This window comes from Acinonyx jubatus, chromosome A1, assembly GCF_027475565.1.
Source record: "Acinonyx jubatus isolate Ajub_Pintada_27869175 chromosome A1, VMU_Ajub_asm_v1.0, whole genome shotgun sequence".
Lineage (NCBI taxonomy): Eukaryota > Metazoa > Chordata > Mammalia > Carnivora > Felidae > Acinonyx > Acinonyx jubatus.
In genome coordinates, this window is record NC_069380.1 from 107,803,625 (window position 1) to 107,822,515 (window position 18,891).

At 42.5% G+C, this 18,891-nt stretch overlaps 1 protein-coding gene across 13 annotated transcripts in view; it reads right to left on the bottom strand.

The window, feature by feature from the left end:
- Positions 1-8,178: 8,178 nt before the first annotated feature.
- P4HA2 (prolyl 4-hydroxylase subunit alpha 2) overlaps positions 8,179-18,891 on the bottom strand; it is a 34,792-nt gene continuing 24,079 nt past the window's right edge. For 5 of the 13 annotated variants that reach the window (XM_053220762.1, XM_027076739.2, XM_027076737.2 and 2 more), the window contains exons 10-16: positions 18,256-18,326; positions 17,925-18,024; positions 13,325-13,378; positions 12,696-12,761; positions 10,856-10,924; positions 10,363-10,459; positions 8,179-8,656 (exon numbers count right to left, since the gene is read on the bottom strand). In XM_053220762.1, the coding sequence (XP_053076737.1) occupies positions 8,586-8,656; positions 10,363-10,459; positions 10,856-10,924; positions 12,696-12,761; positions 13,325-13,378; positions 17,925-18,024; positions 18,256-18,326 (528 nt within the window). In that variant the 3' untranslated portion in view covers positions 8,179-8,585. Of the gene's footprint in view, positions 8,657-10,362; positions 10,460-10,855; positions 10,925-12,695; positions 12,762-12,810; positions 12,871-12,945; positions 13,215-13,324; positions 13,379-17,924; positions 18,025-18,255; positions 18,327-18,891 lie in introns of those variants that run through there. The other 8 variants (XM_053220780.1, XM_053220785.1, XM_027076740.2 and 5 more) reach the window with 6 other exon arrangements.

Genomic DNA, 18,891 nt, shown 5'->3' on the forward strand with positions numbered 1-18,891 from the left:
GATAAGGATCGGAGGTGTCCACCGGCGCTCATCATGACGCTGGACTGCCGGTGTGTGATCCCGAGTCACCACTGCAAAACCAGCGGCCGGAGTGACAAGTCGGGCGCAGGAGGAACAGTAACATTGGACCAAGAAACAGGCAGCTCTGTCAACCACATAACGTAATTATGTTTAGGGGTGCCAGATCATATATGGGATGCCCAGTTAAATTTGAAGTTCTAACAGGCAACGAATAATTTTGTGGCGTATAGCTCAGGCAAAATTACTCGTTGTTTACCTGAAATTAAAGTTTAACTGGCTGTCCTGTATTTTTATTTGCTAAGGCTGGCAGCAGAAACGCTACAATTCACACGCGAGATTTGGAAACTTAGGAACAGTACCGCGCCAATCATTGGAGCCTGGGGCAAAAGAAACATCTGCCTCTTACATACGTGTGTGTTAATGTTTATTGTTCTTAAAGATTAGTTTTAAATACTGAAGAACTGTGAAGTTGGCATATTAAAATTCATGTTATTTTAAATATTTTTATTTATACCCAAAGTTTAAAAATATATGGAAGCTTGGGGCGCCTGGGTGGCTCAGTCGGTTGAGCATCTGACTTCACCCAGGTCATGATCTCACAGTCCGTGAGTTCGAGCCCCGCGTCGGGCTCTGTGCTGACAGCTCAGAGCCTGGAGCCTGCTTCAGATTCTGTGTCTCCTTCTCTCTCTGACCCTCCCCCATTCATGCTCTGTCTCTCTCTGTCTCAAAAATAAATAAACATTTAAAAATATATATATGGAAGCTCATAAATAAAATTTTTAACATTTACTTCTCTTGACCAAGTCCAAATCTAAATAATTTTTAATTAACATTAGTTTATTGAGACTTACTTTGTAGGATGCCACCACTGTGAATGGTAGTGTTTTAAAAAAATTTCTCTAGACCACATCTATATTTGGATAGGATTCCACCAAGAATGATTTGTGAATCTGTTTTACAGGATCCAAATACACTCCTGATTTTTTATTACAAAATTGCTGCCTAAAACTACTTCAGATGGAAATTTCCACAGGATTTAAATAATCAGACTACTATTTAAGAGGTTGTGTTTTGTAAATCAGATGTATTCATAGAAAATAACTGTTCTCCATAGAAATAACAGTTCCCCAATTTAAAATATTTGAAGACGTCTCCATTTTTAGAACATCCATGATCTCTTTAATTTCTATTTGATAAACACATTTCCTATAGTAGTTGATACACTCATCAGGTGGTTTGTACATTTCCAGTCTCTTCATTTTCAAGTTCAGGACATATATTCTTATCTCTTGCTAATATTTTACATTAATCAAACATACTTTCAGAGTTACTTACTCTTATTTGTTACAAACAAAAGGATAGACCTTCTCTTAAGCTAGCAATGCAGCGTTGTATATCGTCATGGATTTTTTTATTGTAAACCTTTAACTTTTTCTAAATATCATCACATACAGATAAAATGCATAAAAATTTGTAATCTCTTACATCAAGATGCTATTTCAGCATATTTTGTCATTTAATGTTCTTTTAACAGATATCTGTTATTTGTGTGAAGTACTTTGATTGCATTTGACCTTGATGCCCCTTAGGATTCATGTGAGTGTTTTAATGTAGTTTTTAGAACAGGTATAATATTCTACCTGCTCATTGAAGTCACAAAATACATGTATATCCTTTGTCCAATACTAAAACTGGTTATATTGGAATTCCTTGAAAACAGCATTTTTTCACATTAAATTATTTCATGAGGTGAACAAGGAACAAATTTGGCATAATTATTTGGGCAAATAATGGCTTGTATACTCTTGTATAGACACCCACTATATTTGTTCCACTATCATGATCCTGGCTTCCAAGGTTTTTTTGTCAATACTTTTTCCAGTTTAAGAATTTTATTAGCTAGCCTATATCCTTTTATCTCTTCAATAAAATAAAATAAAACTTTCGTCTATTGTTAAGACATTCTTAATGCAAACGTATTTAATAATATAACATACTTGGGGTGCCTGGGAGGCTCAGTAGGTTAAGCATCCAACTTTTTTTTTTAATGTTTATATATTTTTTAGAGAGAGACAGAGAGCACAAGCAGGGGGAGAGGCAGAGGGAGTGGGGGAGACACAGAATCTGAAGCAGGCTCCAGGCTCCTAGCTGACCCTGGGCAGACCCTGACCTGGGGTTCAAACCCATGAACCATGAGATCATGACCTGAGTGGAGTCAGACACTTAATGACTCTTGATTTCGGCTCAGGTCATGATCTCACAGTTGCTGAGATCGAGCCCCTCATTGGGCTTTGCGCTGACAGTGTGGGGCCTTCTTGGGATGTTCTGTCTCTCTCTCCCCCTCCCGTGCACACACACACTCTGTCTCACTCTTCTAAAATAAATAAATAAGCTTAAAAAAAAAATCTGGCACACTTGTTCATGATGGCTACATCTGGCATACAAAGAATAAGTTAAAGTATTTCACTCACTTTATTCCCAATAGTGTTTCAAATCTAACATGATTTCCTAGTAACACTGTATGTTCCCCTAAAATTCCTATGTTGCAGTACTCTGGAATGCAGTGCAACTGTATTTGGACTTAGGGCCTTAAAGAGGTAATAGAGGTAATATGAGATCATTATCAGCGGGCCCTAAACATGACTAGTGTCCTTTTGTTTAGGCCATAGACAACACACAGACCAAGGGATGTCCAGAATAAGGACATAGTAAGCAAGTGTCCACTTGCAAGTGAAATAGCGAAACTTCAGAAGTAACCAAACTTTCCCACGCCTTGATCTTGGACTTTTAGCTTCCAGAAATGTGAGAAAATGTCTACTGTTTAAGCCACTTAATCTGTGATGTTTTATTATGACAGCCCTAGGAAACATACAAGTTGTAAATTTATATTGAATTTTATTAGACAAATAAGGCACAGATTCCCTTTTAGGATAGCTACATCACATATAATAAGTTCAGTTAAATTAAGAAACATAGTAATTGGTTTTTCAACATTTAGTATCTGTTTAACCTGGAAACTAAAACAATGTCTAAAGTGTAACTGACAGAAGTCTGGAAGTAAAAGGACATGTTATTGTGACCAGCTGTTTGGTCAAACACTAGATCTTTATCTCACATATTAGACTGTCAGACATACAGCTTAGGCTTATGCAACAAAAAAGAGGTTTATGTTACTAGGCAATGAGAGGGCTATAAATAATAGAACTATCAAAAAGTAGCAAAGGAAGTGTGAGATGTAATGAAGGATAGTGAATATAGCTAGATGATCATCTTTCAAATTTCCAAAGTGTTAAAATCAAGAGACATGTACTTTATAAGTATATGGTTTACAGTCAGAAAAATTAAAAATAGACTATGGATAGAGGTTCCTCTAGGAAGGATACAAGAAGAAAGCAGTAGGGTGGGGAAGAATTATTCATGGTAAGCTCATGTTCCTTAATTTTAAAGCCATATGCATGTATTTTTAACTGGGATGGCAGAGAAAGCAAACTTTGAGTGTGTGTGCTTCAAGATCCAGATCTAACGTTGCCTACTGTAGTGCCAGCTTCCTGGTTAAATTAGACAGTCACTCTTCTGTTACGCAAGCACTTGGTTCTGTTATCATACCTCTCGTATTTCACACATCTATTTAAGAATGCCTTCCATTACTCCAAATTATTTAAAGTTAAAAGCAGTATTTATCTTTATTTCCATATCAGATCTTTAATAACTGTTGAATCGATGAAAAATATGAATTACTTTGAGTAAAGGCTTTGGGAAGCTACCAGATCAGGATTTGATTCCCAGGCTTTTCACTTAGCATCAGTGAAATCTCATGGGACCTCAGGTGTCTTACCTAACCTTTAAGACCTCCAGCTTGTTAGTTAAAAGTTGTGAGTTTAGTGGCACCTGGGTGGCTCAGTTGGTTAAGCATCCGACTTCACCTAGGTCATGATCTCATGATTCGTGAGTCTGAGCCCCACATTGGGCTCTGTGCTGACAGTTCGAAGCCTGGAGCCTGCTTTGGATTCTGTGTCTCCCTCTTCCTCTCTGCCCCTCCCCCCGCCTAAAAAAAAAAAAAAAAAACATTAAAACAAAAAAAATTTTTTTTTAAGTTGTGAGTTTGAAATACCAGACTGTAACATCCCAACAGTTGGGCATACTAAAACGCCCAACTCTTTGGTGCCATAGTGAACATGTTAATGCTAAACAAGGTGGGTTAATAAAAATTACTGAAAACAGTTCCCTGTCTCTAATGTTATCCTTTATTTGTTTCCAAGACCACAGTGGGATTGATAAGTAGGCACCAACACATAACAGATTCCTTAACGGTTGATTTCATGCTCACTGCAGGAAATGCTCAAAAGCAATGTGGAACATCTTGTTATGCTATATAGCAAAGGAAGATACCAAAGACAAGTTTTTCTGTATCTGTGTTTTATTTCACATGAAACAAATTTTAAAAACTCAAGAGAACAAGAGACTTCCACTCCCAGTTAAGATGGAGTAGCATCTGGTAGATCAACTTTCATGTCAAATGTAACAATGAAAACTGGATAAAATCTCCTAAAAATCTGTTTTGAGGCATCAAAGGACTGCTGAAACAAAAAAGACTTGAGCATGAAGATCCCAGGGAAGAATGAATCTCAAGTCGGTGAGCCAAAAGTCCATAGCCTCTTTTATCCTTAGATCATGTTCTGAATGTAGGCATGGGGCAAAGATTGAGAACACAGATAAACGACCCAAGTAATGGGCAGGTGCTAACAGGCAGAGAAACCATCAGAGGTCTTGTCAGTGTTAAGGGGTATTGAAAGGCAAACCTAGACTGTAATTTGTTGGAATATTGAATGGAAGGGAGAGATGAAGAGTTTCGTCAACCACTCAGCCTGTTAACTCAGTAAGACATTTTCTGAATTCTGAAGGTGTGCAGAATGGAAAGTTAAGAAGCAAAAAAGCCTCTAAAAAGAAAAAAATTTGCAGCAATATCTAGATACTAAAGATACAAGGATTGAGCTTCAAAACTGCCAGAGGGACAGATCCAGTGAACACTCTGGGCTCTCAATTGGAAAACCCCTGGAAGACTAATATATAAGAGGGGGAAATGAAGGTAAATCAGAGGTAAACAAAAATGCAAATTAGCCTTAATCAAGTTGGCTCAGACTCTGATTAGATTAAGATGATCAATCCCCACTCTGCCTAGAAAAAGGAAAACAATGAATCCATTATGTAGCAGGTTGTCACCATCCAGAGCCTCTATAATTTGTCTAGCATCCAGTCAAAATTATCAGTCATACCAACAGAATGGACTAAATGATAAGAAACCAAGAGGAGGAAAAGGATCCACAGAAAATTTATATCATGGAATTAACAGAGAAGAACTTTAAAGTAAGTGATTCATTAGTCCAAAAAAAATGAGTAAAACAAAAGACAAATTCCCCAGAGAATTAGTATCTATTAAAAGTAATTGAATGGATACACATTCTAGAACGAAAAAATGTTAAGAACTAAAATTAACTAAATAGATGAGGTTAGCCGAAGAGATAAATGAATTGGAAGACAGGTCAACAGAAAATATTTACTCTGAAACACAAGTGGGAAAAGGATGGGAGGTATGAAAGCTTAAACTGAAAAGTTCTATCATTCAGATTATTGGAATCCCAGAGGAAACACACACACACACACACACACAAATGAGACAGAAATAATTCTTGAATAATAACTGAGAAATTTCCAAAACTAAAGATGACCCACAAATTCAAGAAACTCTGTAAACTCTAAGCCAGAAAATAACAAAAAGAAATCACACTAGGCAAGTCATAGTAAAACTACTGAAAACCATAACAAAGAAAACTCTTTAAAAGCAGGTGGGACGGGATGAGGAAGAAATTACCTTCAAAGGAGCATCAAAAGGACAAGACAGCTGAATTTTCAACAGAAATGGTGTAAGCATGCCTATAATGGAATCACATCTTTAAGCTGTTTAAAGAAAAACATGTAAATGAATTTAACAGAAAACAGAATAAACTGGAAAACAGTTGTAAAATTTACCCCCAAATACAGCATAGTTGTAAAAATATATGAAAGCAGGTTAAGAACTAAAAAAAAGTATGGTATAATCTAATTTACTTTTAATCCAAGTTCCAGAAAGGAACGTAAAAAATATTGAAAGAGAAAATGGTTTAATAACTTTTTAAAACTGATTGAAGATAATATTGTACACATTCAAGCATTCAAGAAGCCCAAAGAATGTCAAACAGTGGAAAAAACACACCTAGCATGACAATAATTTTTCTGTTCTCAGCACTGAGGGAATCTTTTTTTTTTTTTTTAAGTAGGCTCCATGCCCAGCATGGAGCCCAACGTGAAGCTTGAACTCATGACCTGACAACAGATCAAGACCTGAGCTGAGATCAAGAGCTAGACGTTCAACCAAATGAGCCACCCAGGTGCCCCTCTAAGTGAATCTTTCTATACTCTGCTGTTATATTGGAGTTGCAACTCCGTAAATTCCATTTCCCATATTCCCTTACCAGCTGGCATCCTGTCAGGATCTGCCAATGGAAGGTACTAGAAGATTAAATGGCACTAGATAAGTAGCAATTGCCCAAACCCAGCAATTTTTTTTTTGCATGAGAGACAGTTTTATATATTAAGCCACTGAGACTGAGGTTATATTATTACTGTAGGTAGCATAAGCCTATTCTATCCTAACAAAATATAAAAAAGAATCTTTTTAAGAAGACCCTTGCACCAACAAAAATAAAATGTAAGTATGTGAGAGGCATAAATGTAAAAGACAAGGCTATAAAAGATTTTGGAAAAGAATACAGGAAGTACCTTCATCATTTTGGGGAACAAAAGAACTTCTCAAACAAGATATAAAAAGCATAAATCAAAAAGTAAAAGCTTGATAAATGTGGTGTAAAAATTGAGAACTTCTCTTCATCAGAAGACAAAACTAAGAGTGAAACAACAAACTAGAAAAAGGAAGATATTTTGCAAAATGTATAAGCATCAAAGAACTTATGTCTATAATATACTAAAAATTCCAGTGAATCAGTAAGAAAAAGACTTGAAAAAACATAAACATGAGGACTAACAAGAAAGTGTTCAATATCATTAATGATGCTAAAATAGACAATACTATGCATGTAACAAGTTACCTAAAATGCACAAGTAGGACATTACCAGGTATCGGAGAAGGCTGGGATAACAAGAACTCTCATTCACTCCTAATGAGAATGTGCATAATCACTCTGGAATACATTATATGGTAAAGTTGAAGACTAACTAGTAAGATTCCATACTTCAACTGCTAGATACATATTCTGCATGCACAGATGTGTTTATGTGTACCAGGAATCATGTATAAATATGCAAATGGCAGTATTATTCGTAGTATACAAAGTGAAACCTTCTCAAATATCTATCAACAGTATATTGGCTATATTATGTACTGTCTGTTCTACAATATACATTAAAAAACTGAGTCAACTCTACATATTAAAACAAACTACAGCTACACAACAGCATGAATACTAAAAACAACTGTCAAAAGAAGGCAAAAGCCCCAAAAATACATGGATTCCATTTACAAAAAGTACAAAATCAGGGGAAAAAAATAACTACTTATTTAGGGATGTAGACATAGGTAGTAAAATTACAAAGACAAGCAAAGGAATAAGTACCATAAACCACAAGACAATGGTTACCACAAAGGTACTGAAAGCAGGACAGGAGATTTGATCCAGAACAGGCTCACAAGGGGCTCCGGAGGCGCAGATTTGAAAATGATCTCTTCTCTAACCCAGGTGGTGGTCAGCTGGGTGCTCACACTCACCTTCATATTTTTTAAACTGTACATCTGTGTTTTGTGAACAATTCTGTGTATGTATCTCAAAATTTTTAAATAAGAAATTTCAATTTATAACAGCCAGTCATGAACACACATGATTTCTCTGTTCTCTGGGAGTCAAGGAGAGATTATGTTCCCTCACTTTCCAAAAAGGATACTGAAGCTTGGAAATGTAAGTGTTGAAACCATATCTAGAACCCGTGGTCAAGGTTTTGCCATTCAAGTATACACTACCCAGATTCTACCTACACAGAGGAGATGCACAGGAAATAGTGAACTTGGTATAAGCTCACCCACCTTAAAAAATACTCAGAATAAGGCTCTTTAAGGCTTCTGGCAGGGACATTTTATTTTTTGGTTAAAGCCACATTGATAGAAATGCCATAAAAACAAATATGTAAACAAGGTATCAAAACTTTGGTTCACTAAAACACCTCACACCTAAAACATCTGAGGTACAAAGGCACCTTGCTAGGTGCTAGACAGCCTGACTCTGCAGTAGCCACTCTGACTCAAACTCTGTGGCCAGAGGTGGCACAGGCCAACCAGAAAGGTTGGGACCCAGGTCACCCAGAACCCTCCTCAGTCGGCTCTCCCTTTGGTCCAGACAAACATTCACTCCAACTAAGATCCAAGTGACAAGGCCTGGAACATACAAAGGTGTCTGTCATGTTGAACTTGAGGATGACATAGGCTGTGGGGCCAGGAAGGAGAAGGGCAGAAAACGAAGTCAGTCAACTTCTGTTGATCCACACGGCCTCAAGAATTCCTGTCCTCGTTCATGGAACCACTTATTGGAGACTGTGAACAGAAATAAAGTTATGTTAACAATCCTGTTGATTAGTTTAACATCCAAAATTAATGACTCCTTCATGATGACTCCAGGACTGGGGCCTGATAATCAAACATGAGTAAGACATGCTGTCATACTCGAGTTGTTCATGAGCTGGTAAGGAAGACCTATATGAAAAGATTAATTGTACAAATGTCTGCCAGTGATAAAAGATGGGTATGTGTATGCTGCCATGGATACTGAGCCAAAGGCTATCCATCTAACCATGTGAGGGAAGAGGAGACCCAGGGCTGGGACATGAAGCTGAACAGGAGTTATCCAGGGCAGATGATGGACATAGCAGATGACTCCTATATCAAAGGGTCCAAGAAGGGGGAACAGGACAAGAAAAACATCAAGGCACGAACCACCTTGGTGTCAAGGACCCCAAGCAGCTTGGTATTACTGGGATGGAACTGAGATACAGAAGCTAAGGATGAGGAAGACCATCAGGACTATGGGTGCCTGGACATCAACCTCAGGACCTGGGGGCCAGCAGATCCAATCTGTGTGCTGTGGGTAGCAGAGTAGCAGAGCTGGTGCTAACACTGCCTGTCACCTAGAGCTGTGTCCCAACTGCACCTAAAGCTGTGTCCTTAACACATACTACTGAAGTCAGAGAGCTTTTGAATTAAAGTACAAGATATACTTAGTTGAAAAAAAGCAAATTGCCTATAAAGCTTAGAGTGATAAACAGCAATCTCCTGCCCATCCCCTCTCTGCCAAACTCCACTTCTAGAGGACATTCAATTCCTTTAGTTGTTTCTTCTGATATTCTACCACTTATTTCTAAGTAGCATGCTTATAGTGCTATCTCTTGTCTTTCAATTTTGGAATTCTTTCATTCTATCCCTAAAACACATATATTTAGTGTCTTTTATCTTCCCAATAAAGTCACAAATTTTAACTAAATTAATATTCAGTGCCTACATTATGTCATATAAGTGTCACTTACACCTGAGCCACCTAGCAGTATATGCTGACATCTGTTGCACATTTTCTTTGCCCTTTTAGTCAGCAATTGCCCCATTTATTTTCTAATTGCTTAATTTTCTGCGAACCTACCACTAATATCCCCAACTTCTCCAGGACAATATAAACTCACGTCTTTGCAATCACTTCCTGTCATCCTCACTCAAGCCTCTCCCTGGCTCACCACAACTATTTCCAGAACAAAGCTCAAAGCTCAAGCTTTAGCCTGTGGTCCCAGCCTTGAGCCTCATCTCCTGGTCCCTGTGCCAGAGGCCTCCCCTTATGCAAATGACAAAGGTGGCTGGTCCCCACACCTATGATGGTGGTTTTAGCCTTGCTTGCTTAGGACACTCCTTCCCCTCTGTGATTCCAGTTCTCCCCCACTGCTCCCTCACCCCTTGCCAGAGTCCATTCCTCTGGGGAGCCATCCTGGACCTACTATGCTTGTGCAGCTATTCTTCCTTGTGGCTTCTTCAGTTCTCTGGGCATCTCTGAGAGTATTCCCAACCACCTGTCCTGACACATAACCAGCATTGTGGTTAGTTACATGGCTGGATGAGACAACCACTTAGCAGGGGGAAAAAAAAAAAAACTCAAAAAGGAAGATAGCCTTGGCGTTGTAAACATATGGCAGCAGGTATCTCCCAACTCAGAGTCTAAGGCTGACCATAAGAGCCCAGGCTGAGGCCACCAAGCCACTCACCCCACTTGCAGCCCACAAGCACGGGACAGGCAGCATGTCTCGTACGATAGTCACCTTCCCCACTCCGCAGGAGGTTGTACCAGAATACAGCTGTGCCCTAGGAAAAGGAGACAGCCTGTCACACAACACCCACAGATACTGGGCTCAGAGACTTGACCCCAAATACCATAGACCCTCTCTGAGCAAAAACACCCTCACTTTCCTGCATACAAAGGGACAGGGCTCTGAGATTCCAGCAACAGGCAAGCACCCCAGAAAGCATCCACCCTTCACAAGGGGGTGGATGCTTGATAACCCACCTTCCCCCAAAGGGACTTCCCTCCCTATCCATATCCCCAGATGGAAGCTGGGGCCCCAAGGTCAGAGTTCAGGCAGGAAGGGGCTAAGACCCCTCAGAGTAAGAGTCAAGCAGGCCAGGGAATGGAACTCAGAGGAGAAAGGAATAAGGTCTGAGCCGTGCTTCAACCTGTGACCCACAAGGACTAGAACTCACCTTCTTAGGCCAAATGGCAGCCCCCAGATCAGGAAAAACAGTGGCACCGCCAGCTTCCACATCACTCATCTGAGAACAGAAGGCATAGAGCTTGGCCTCTATACCCAAAGCTGTCCGAGCAACTGAGTCACAAAGGACACAAGCATTCAGATTACCCTTCTCTGAGCAGGAGTGGCACTGCTTGAAGGCTCTGCTCTACAGCCAGTCAGCCACCCAAGAAAGGATCTCCCCATGCACTACCCACCCCTCTCTAAACCCTGCTTTAACCTGTGTGGTTCATCAGGACAGCTCCATGCCAAGGGCTCTTGAGAGCTGTAGCCCTGCAGGAGACCCACATCCTGGCCATCCTCAGATGGGAACAATCCCAGTCTGTACACGGAAAATGCCTGACTGACCTCCCCCACCTCCCACCCTTGTATCCCCTCCCAGCCTGGGCCATTCCTAAGGCACTTGTGCCCAGTGATCTGCCCTGACCCGGAGCTCCTTGCTGCTTCCAATACCATTGGTGGCCCCCACTGTGGGCTCTGTTTCTCTGGTTCTAGCAACACCTTCATCTTCCCAGAATGGCAGCCCTAAGGGCCAGCTAGGTGAGCAGGCAGAGTAAAGCTCTGCGGGCCCTGCTTTCTCCCAGTGACACCTCAAACTAAATGGACCACAGGCTCCACGGTGGGGAGACTACACTTGGGCCCGCAAAGCATGCCTCAACTCATGCCCAAGGCACCACCTCTCTTTCATCTGGCTGGCTTCCTCCAAGTTTTTTTTGTCTATAATGTATTAACAGGTGGAGTAAAAAAAGTATTTCCACAGGATGCATGCCAGACAGACTAAAGAGCACTCAACAGACATATGGTAAATGAATAAGATGAAAACCTTTGATGGCTTCCCATAGTGCTGGGGATCAAATCCAGGCTCTTTTCTAGAACCCAAAGGCCCTGTCATTCTCAGAAGCCATTCTCTCTCTCTAGCAACTCTCACCTCATGCACTGCCTCTGAGTCACAACAGCCTTCTTCCATTTTCCAACATCCCCAGCTCCTTTCCTCTTCCAGGTCTCCACACATTCACTCCTCTGCCAGGAAGCATGTTCCACCAACTAATTTCCACTCAACCTTCAAGTCTCCACAGACACATTACTCCCCAGTGAGGCTGTGTCTGAACCTCAGCTTTTTTAAGGCACTTATCACCATGGTAACTAAATAATTACTTCTACGTTTAAAGCAAGTCTCTCATATTAGACCATAAGCCCCACCAGAGGCCACACGTGTCCTGCTCACCAGCATGTTCATGGCCATCCCCGGGACATAATAAACATACACAAACACTTAAATGAGATACCAAAGGAAAAGATGGACCTCGGTTTCTGTGTCTAAGTTACTTGACAGTCTGTATGCCTCTTTAAAGTGGGCCAAGCATAGGGGAAAGCAAACTGTTCCTCACGTGACAGGTAAACCCAATGGCATGTGGCTGGAGCACAGGCAGCAGGTGGGAGGCAGGCCACTGAGTTCTGGGTAAACAAAGGCAGCTTTCATTTAAAAGCGCCTCATGGCAGGCTCCCCACTCTGCCACCAAGGAAAGAACACTCCAGGGCACTCACCTCAAAAGTTCTGACTAGCAGTGGGCCCATTAAAAAGGGTCAAGGACGTGAAAGTCATAGGTGTGGCTAAGCACACAGATAGGAACAAAGGTAAACTCTCTACTCCAGCCAAGAAGAGAGCTGAGGGCCAGAAGGGCTCAGCCATTAAGCAACAGCTGTTGATATCAGGCCTCACAGAAATGAATGTAAGATAGCACTCTGGACCCAGTTTCCCCTGAAGACCCATAAGCTGCATGCATCATACTCACGTAGTTTAAGAACGTGGCCACACGGTTTCCCGTCCCTAAACGCTTGAAAGCATCTTGCTCATTTTTCTATAAAATTAAGTGAGAATGAACAGGTGGACCTGGCCCGAATACTTACATAGTTAAGAAACGTCGCTAACCTATTCCCCTCCGTTTTGAGGCCGCTGTCAAAAGGTCGCTGCAACAAACAATAACTTTCACACACGTTTGCAGATGATTCCACCCCCCACTCACAGGACCGGGGCCAAAAGGATCAAGGAAGGGCACTCAGCATGTATTCCATATATCAGCCTGGACCATGGATCATTACTGCAAAGGAAACCCTGACTGGGGCACAGGGGAAGGGGGGCAGGAACAGCTTTCACTAAGACCTAGTGAGGTTCTATGCTTTACAATCATGGTAAAGTGACAGTTGGGGCAGGGGGAATACTCCCCACATCACAGGGAAACAGCCAGGCTGCACTGGGCTCCACAGGTCCCATGCTTCCAGATTTGGACTTCTCCAGTAACAAACAGGTGGTCCTGGTAAGGCAGGGGGGCCTGATGTAGAGGTTGAAGTGCTCCTAGAAGCTCCAGCTTTCTCTCACCAGCTGGAGCAGGGCCTCTGAAAGCACCCGTGGTCTGGGCCTTACCCTAGAGAAGTCAAAGTGTGGCTCGTATTGTCCTCCCATTCCATAATTAGCAACCTGGTGGGAAAGAACAGCGTTGGACCTTGTCAGCAGCATGAACGGTCCTGGAGCAGGCCCTCTCCCCAGGGATATTATCTCCCCCTAACAACTAAAACAACCTGAACCTCCAAGTGCAGCCTCTCTAACTATACCCTGCCAGCACTGGCAGAAAAAAAACTAAATGTGTCCACAGCTGTGTCCAACCGTCAGGCTGCAGCACAAATGTGCTTTCCCAACACAACAGGATAGGCCACTGGGAAGAAGCTCTGGGCTTCAGGGACACTCAGATGTCAGCAGACAGAGCTTTCCTTGAGGTAGGCTCTGGCCTGGGCCCTACTTGATTGAGAGATAAGAAGAAGGTAATCCAGAGGAAAGCCAACAAGAAACTCAAGACAGGGACTTTCTTTTTAGGCTAGTTTGGGAGCGACTCGGTGCCTGACGCTGCTCCTGCCCCCACTGTGTCACTGTGTACCAGTTGCTGTTCCTAGTCAAAGTGAGCAGGGCAAACGTACCTGACTCCCCTCTCTCAGCAGTTCCCTGTACCGAGTAGCTCTGTATCCAAGTGAAACAGCGGGACATGGGCAGCCAGCTGCAGTGTGGCCAATGACCGCTGCTCTACCATGGTGGCCCCTGTGGTAGTCTGGACCTGGACTAGGACCTGAGCCATCTTAGCTTCAGCAACTACCAGATGTCATTATAGCAAAACCTTGGAATGCAAATAACTTCTTCTGCAAGTGTTCCACAAGACGAGCAAACATTTCTAATAAATTTCAACTTGATAACAAGTGATGTCTTGCGATATGAGCAGTATGTGACACCCAATAATACATAATCACAAGTGAGCCAATGGTTCTTGAAATTCGCTTTGATATACAAACGCTTTGGATTATAAGCATGTTTCCGGAATGAATTATGCTCACGAACCAAGGTTTTATTAGATTTATTAGATTATGAATTGTAAATACCTGACTGAACAGTTTATCACCACAATGTAAGTCCTAAGTCACAAACGTTTATTTTAGCCACAGTAGCCAGATTGATAGACAAAGTTCAAGAAGAAGCATATAATTTGTTATGGAAGCTGACAGATCAAGTGGTACCACTAATGTCTATCTGGGAGCATTTGGCTACTGTCTCTTACTGAAACACTAAAAACCTCTAGGGCACAGCTATTAGTCTTTAGGAAGCTGGCATTTTCTGCATATCCTTTTTGGTGATTCCAAGAGTCAGATGTGAGATACTCCAAGACTGTTAATAATAGAGACCTACAGACATGCGGGAGAGAAGAGGTACTTTTCAAGAGAGGAAATCCTCCTACTGGAAAAGAAAATATATATCAAATGTGAGGAAGGGCAGAATTTGGACAGCATGATTTTCAGTGTCCAAAGAAATAAAATTTGATAAACAATCAGGGGATGAAAACACGCTGTCATACGCTGCCTCGGCCTGCAAGATTCCTGTACCAGAAATACCGGGAAATCCTGTCAACAGTGCAAGGAGGCCTGGTTCAGCCAGTGGCCCAAAGGCTGAAGGTGCATGTAAGGAGGGAAGTGCTACAGTTGTTGATAAAATATTACAAACACTTTCTTTGGGTCCAGTTTAGCTGGGAACTTGAAAGAAAATTTTAAATATGACTGTGATTACTGTAGCTATGCACTCTGCAAAATTTGATCACTGCTTGCTGTTGGAACTGCAGTGTATGACTGCATTTTCCAATACTCCCCTTTGCTGGGAGCAAACAGGGAGCATATAGGATGGCTTAAGCTTGCAGCTGGATAGGATGGAGTGAAAGAAGCTGCATTATTTTAACGGACTCATCTTTTTACAGTTCAATCATGGTGCTGATGCTATGGTGTCTACACAACTTAATACTATCCCCAAAGAGCAAGTGTCATGGGAGCTTCTGGATTTGCAATCAAATTCACCATCTGGGCAAACTCCAGGCCCAGACTCACAACTTTAATAACTAGCAACCGTACATCAAAACTGATTCTTGGGGTGTCTAGGTGGCTCAGTCAATTGAGCGTCTGACTCTTGATTTCAGGTCAGGTCATGATCTCACTGTCTTGAGACTGAACCCCACATTGGGCTCTGTGCTGGGTGTGGAGGCTGGTTGAGATTCTCTCTCTCTTGCTCTCCCTCTGCCCCTCCTCTGCTCGTGCATGCACTATCTCTATAAAACAAACAAACAAAAACTGATTCCTGTGAGGAGGTATTCATTTTAACCTTTAGATGTGTTGTTACAAAAGTATTAAGAGTCAGTCATTTGAAAGACATGGGTATTTATGATATTTAGGTCAGAGTGAAGACACACACAAAAATGGTCAGAAATTACTTTTCTAGTAAGGCTGAGACATCAAGTCATAAGTGTCTTCAATCCTGCCAGTGTAGCATCTCTTCCACTATCAGACAAGCCTTCGTCTAATTCATAAGAAAGCCTCAATTGCCCTTTCTCCTCCAAAAGATCTACAGCAAACATCGACTACAAGTGACAGAGTATCAACAGGGAGCATAAGCATCAGCTCCTTTCCAGAAGCCCGTAATATTCTGAAGGACCAGGGACTAGAGACTTTTGCTGGTGCCGAGGCTCTAATGACACTTTAAATGGTCCATGTGGAATGAGCACTTAGAAGCAAGTGCTGAAACCCAAGTTGCTGTCCCCCAGACCATGTAGGGTCAAAGCTTTCAACACTGCTGGCTGGCAAAGGAAATGCCAAGACAGCTCCTAGAAGAAGGCAAACAAAAACGGGGCCTCAGCCCCCGGGCAGTTGTGGTCTGGGTCTTCCAGAAGAGTCCCAACATCAAGAGTCCCTCCATAGGGAGTCCTGGCATTCAGATCCCAGTCATCAATTGAGCTACAACATGATGACAGGCCTGACAAGATGGAGCCAGGGTTGTGGCAGATAAGCTAGTCCAAGTACGAAGCTTCTGCCTTTTAGATTTCATGTGAGATAAGGTAGAGAGGGTGTAGCAGGGAAGCCAGCCAGGAGGGCACCATGAGCAGAGTCCCACCTACTCTTCTCAGCCCATTGGTTTAAAGCATGCAATCAGCCAATCAAGCAGAATGTCATCCTCGATGGGGGCAGTGAGAGTCCTAACACTGGCTCCAACAGTGGCAGATGTCTTAATGACAACAAATCTGCTCCACGAAGATATGGATCACAACAAAGCCAAGAGGGATGCACCAAGTGCACTGAAAGTCCCTACCACTCTTAAAAAGGTGGAAGTAGGAGAAGTGATCAAAATCCTCCACCGATGTGCTTGTTTACAGAACTACATTAAAATTAAATTAAGCTTACAAACTCAACACTAGCTTGGGCTGAACTAAAGATTATATAAAACTTTCACAAGAATGAAAGGTAATCAGCAAGTTTTCAAAAACTGGTGGTGGGGTGGGGTTGGGGGGGGCGCCTGGGTGGCTCAGCTGATTAAGCATCCAACTGATCATAATCTCACAGATCATGGGTTTGAGACCCACGTTGTGCTCTGTGCTGACAGCTCACAGCCTGGAGTCTGCTTCAGATTCTGTGTCTCCCTCTCTCTGCCCCTCTCCTGTCTGTGTGTGTGCTCTCTCTTTCTCAAAAATAAATCAAAATAAAAAATAAAATAGACTAGAATAGACTAAAATAAAATGAAACAAAATTAGTGGATTTCAAACAAATCCATAAAGAAGACTTTCAAAATTGGTTTTCTGATTGGTGTCACAGCTATAGGAAAAAAACAAATCAGTGATTTGCTAGAGTGTATCCTGCAAAAGTTCAGAGAACCTTTTCCAAATGATCTTCAATATTCTAATGAAATCTATTGTTGATCAGATCCAAATGCTAAGCATCAAGATGAAAAGAGCAATCCTGAAATTCAGAGAAACTCTAGCCATAAAGACAGACCCAGGGGACTCTTAAAAAATGCCAACAGGTCATCACTTTACAATAGTACCCAGAAGTTCCAATGTTCAGAAGGGAGGATGGCCAGAACTGATTTGAATTCAATATACTACAGAGAATACATTAATTAGGAGCTTTACTCAGCTTTCATGTGTCTTTACAATCACCCTGGAAATAAAGGCAGGAAGCCAGGGTTCCACAGGGGGTACTTTGAAAAAAGCACTCCACTCTCACCAGCCTCTCCAGGCCTCTCACTTTTCCTACCAATGTATCTCAGGACACGTCACCTCCAAGTGCATGTGAATCATGTGCGTCAGAACCAAGACCTTTGAAGGTATTTACAGCTCTCTTAGAAGTGTCCTTAAAACAACTCAGGATTTCAGCTTCCAAAGTCAAGAAGACACAACGGGCCTGCCATGCCCACCACTGATCCCTAGCTCCTACTACGATACTTGGGATACAGAGAAGATAATCAACATTTGTTGAATGCTAACTGTTGGAATGACAGTAGGCATGCTTAATTCTGGTTTCCCTGTGTAAGGTCATTTCATATTCATATCGTTGTGCAGTCATACAGTTCATTGGGCAAGCCTCCCTAAGCCTGGTCATGGGCACCCTGGGAGACCATGTAGCCAGAAATACACACTTCCCAACCACAGGGTCACAGGGACCAGCCATACCTGAAGCAATTCTGCAGTCTTTACTGTTAGCCCTGTGATGTGCTGCATCCGACGATTCACTCGAGCCACAACAGGGTCATCATCCTCCTCCAGCCATGAGCTAAGTCAAAAGAGGGAGAAACAGGAAGGTTGGGAAGGCAGCTTAGGTGAGATCCTTCACTCTGTCCCCAGAATCAGGGCCAGCACAGGGTGAGTACTGTAAGTAGGGATGGTGCCAGCAAGTAGGACAAGCCAAGCCAAGCTCCCTTGAGTAGAGACTAGGAAGCCCTGGAAAGAGGGCTTGAGCAGCCACCCCCCTCCCACCACCACTACCGCCATCACCTCTGCTAACCTTTTGGAAACCCTGTAGCTGGCCACAGTGAGGACGCCTGTCTTGGGGTCACGAACAGTGGCTCGTGCAAGCTGGAAGACAGGAAGAGAGGCACACTTATCCTTCTTTGTCTTGAGTGTTTTCCCAGAGAGACTGGGGCCAGACCCACCAGTCAAGACCAGCGAGGGAGGAAGATTTTCAGGCAGTGGCCCTGGCCAAGGCAACATGATCCTGCAAGCTAGGCAAGGTGGTAGTCTGAGGCCTCGACATTCCTACTCTGCTGCTGCCCCACTCGGTCACTGCCTAGCCCTGGGTGCTGCCCAGGTCTGTGCTGTCCGCAGAATTACACCTGTGGAGTCTTCTTTATCCATTGCCTCATCTGCCTGGACAGACTGCTTTCTCACCAGGCCCACAAACTGCCCCTGACTAAACACCACCTGTGCTTGGCTGCTCCCACTGTATTCAGACAGTGTTACCATCCCAGAGCCTGAGGCCTTCTGAACCACAGCAGCCTCCTGTGCCAAGAAACCTATGCAAACACCCTCCTGCTGCACCAGCTCACACCGGACTCCCACTGCTGTGAAGAGGAAAGATAGGAAGCACAGTTTCTACTCACGTAGGGGCCTTACAAGGTCAGATGACAGAATCCAGAAAGGA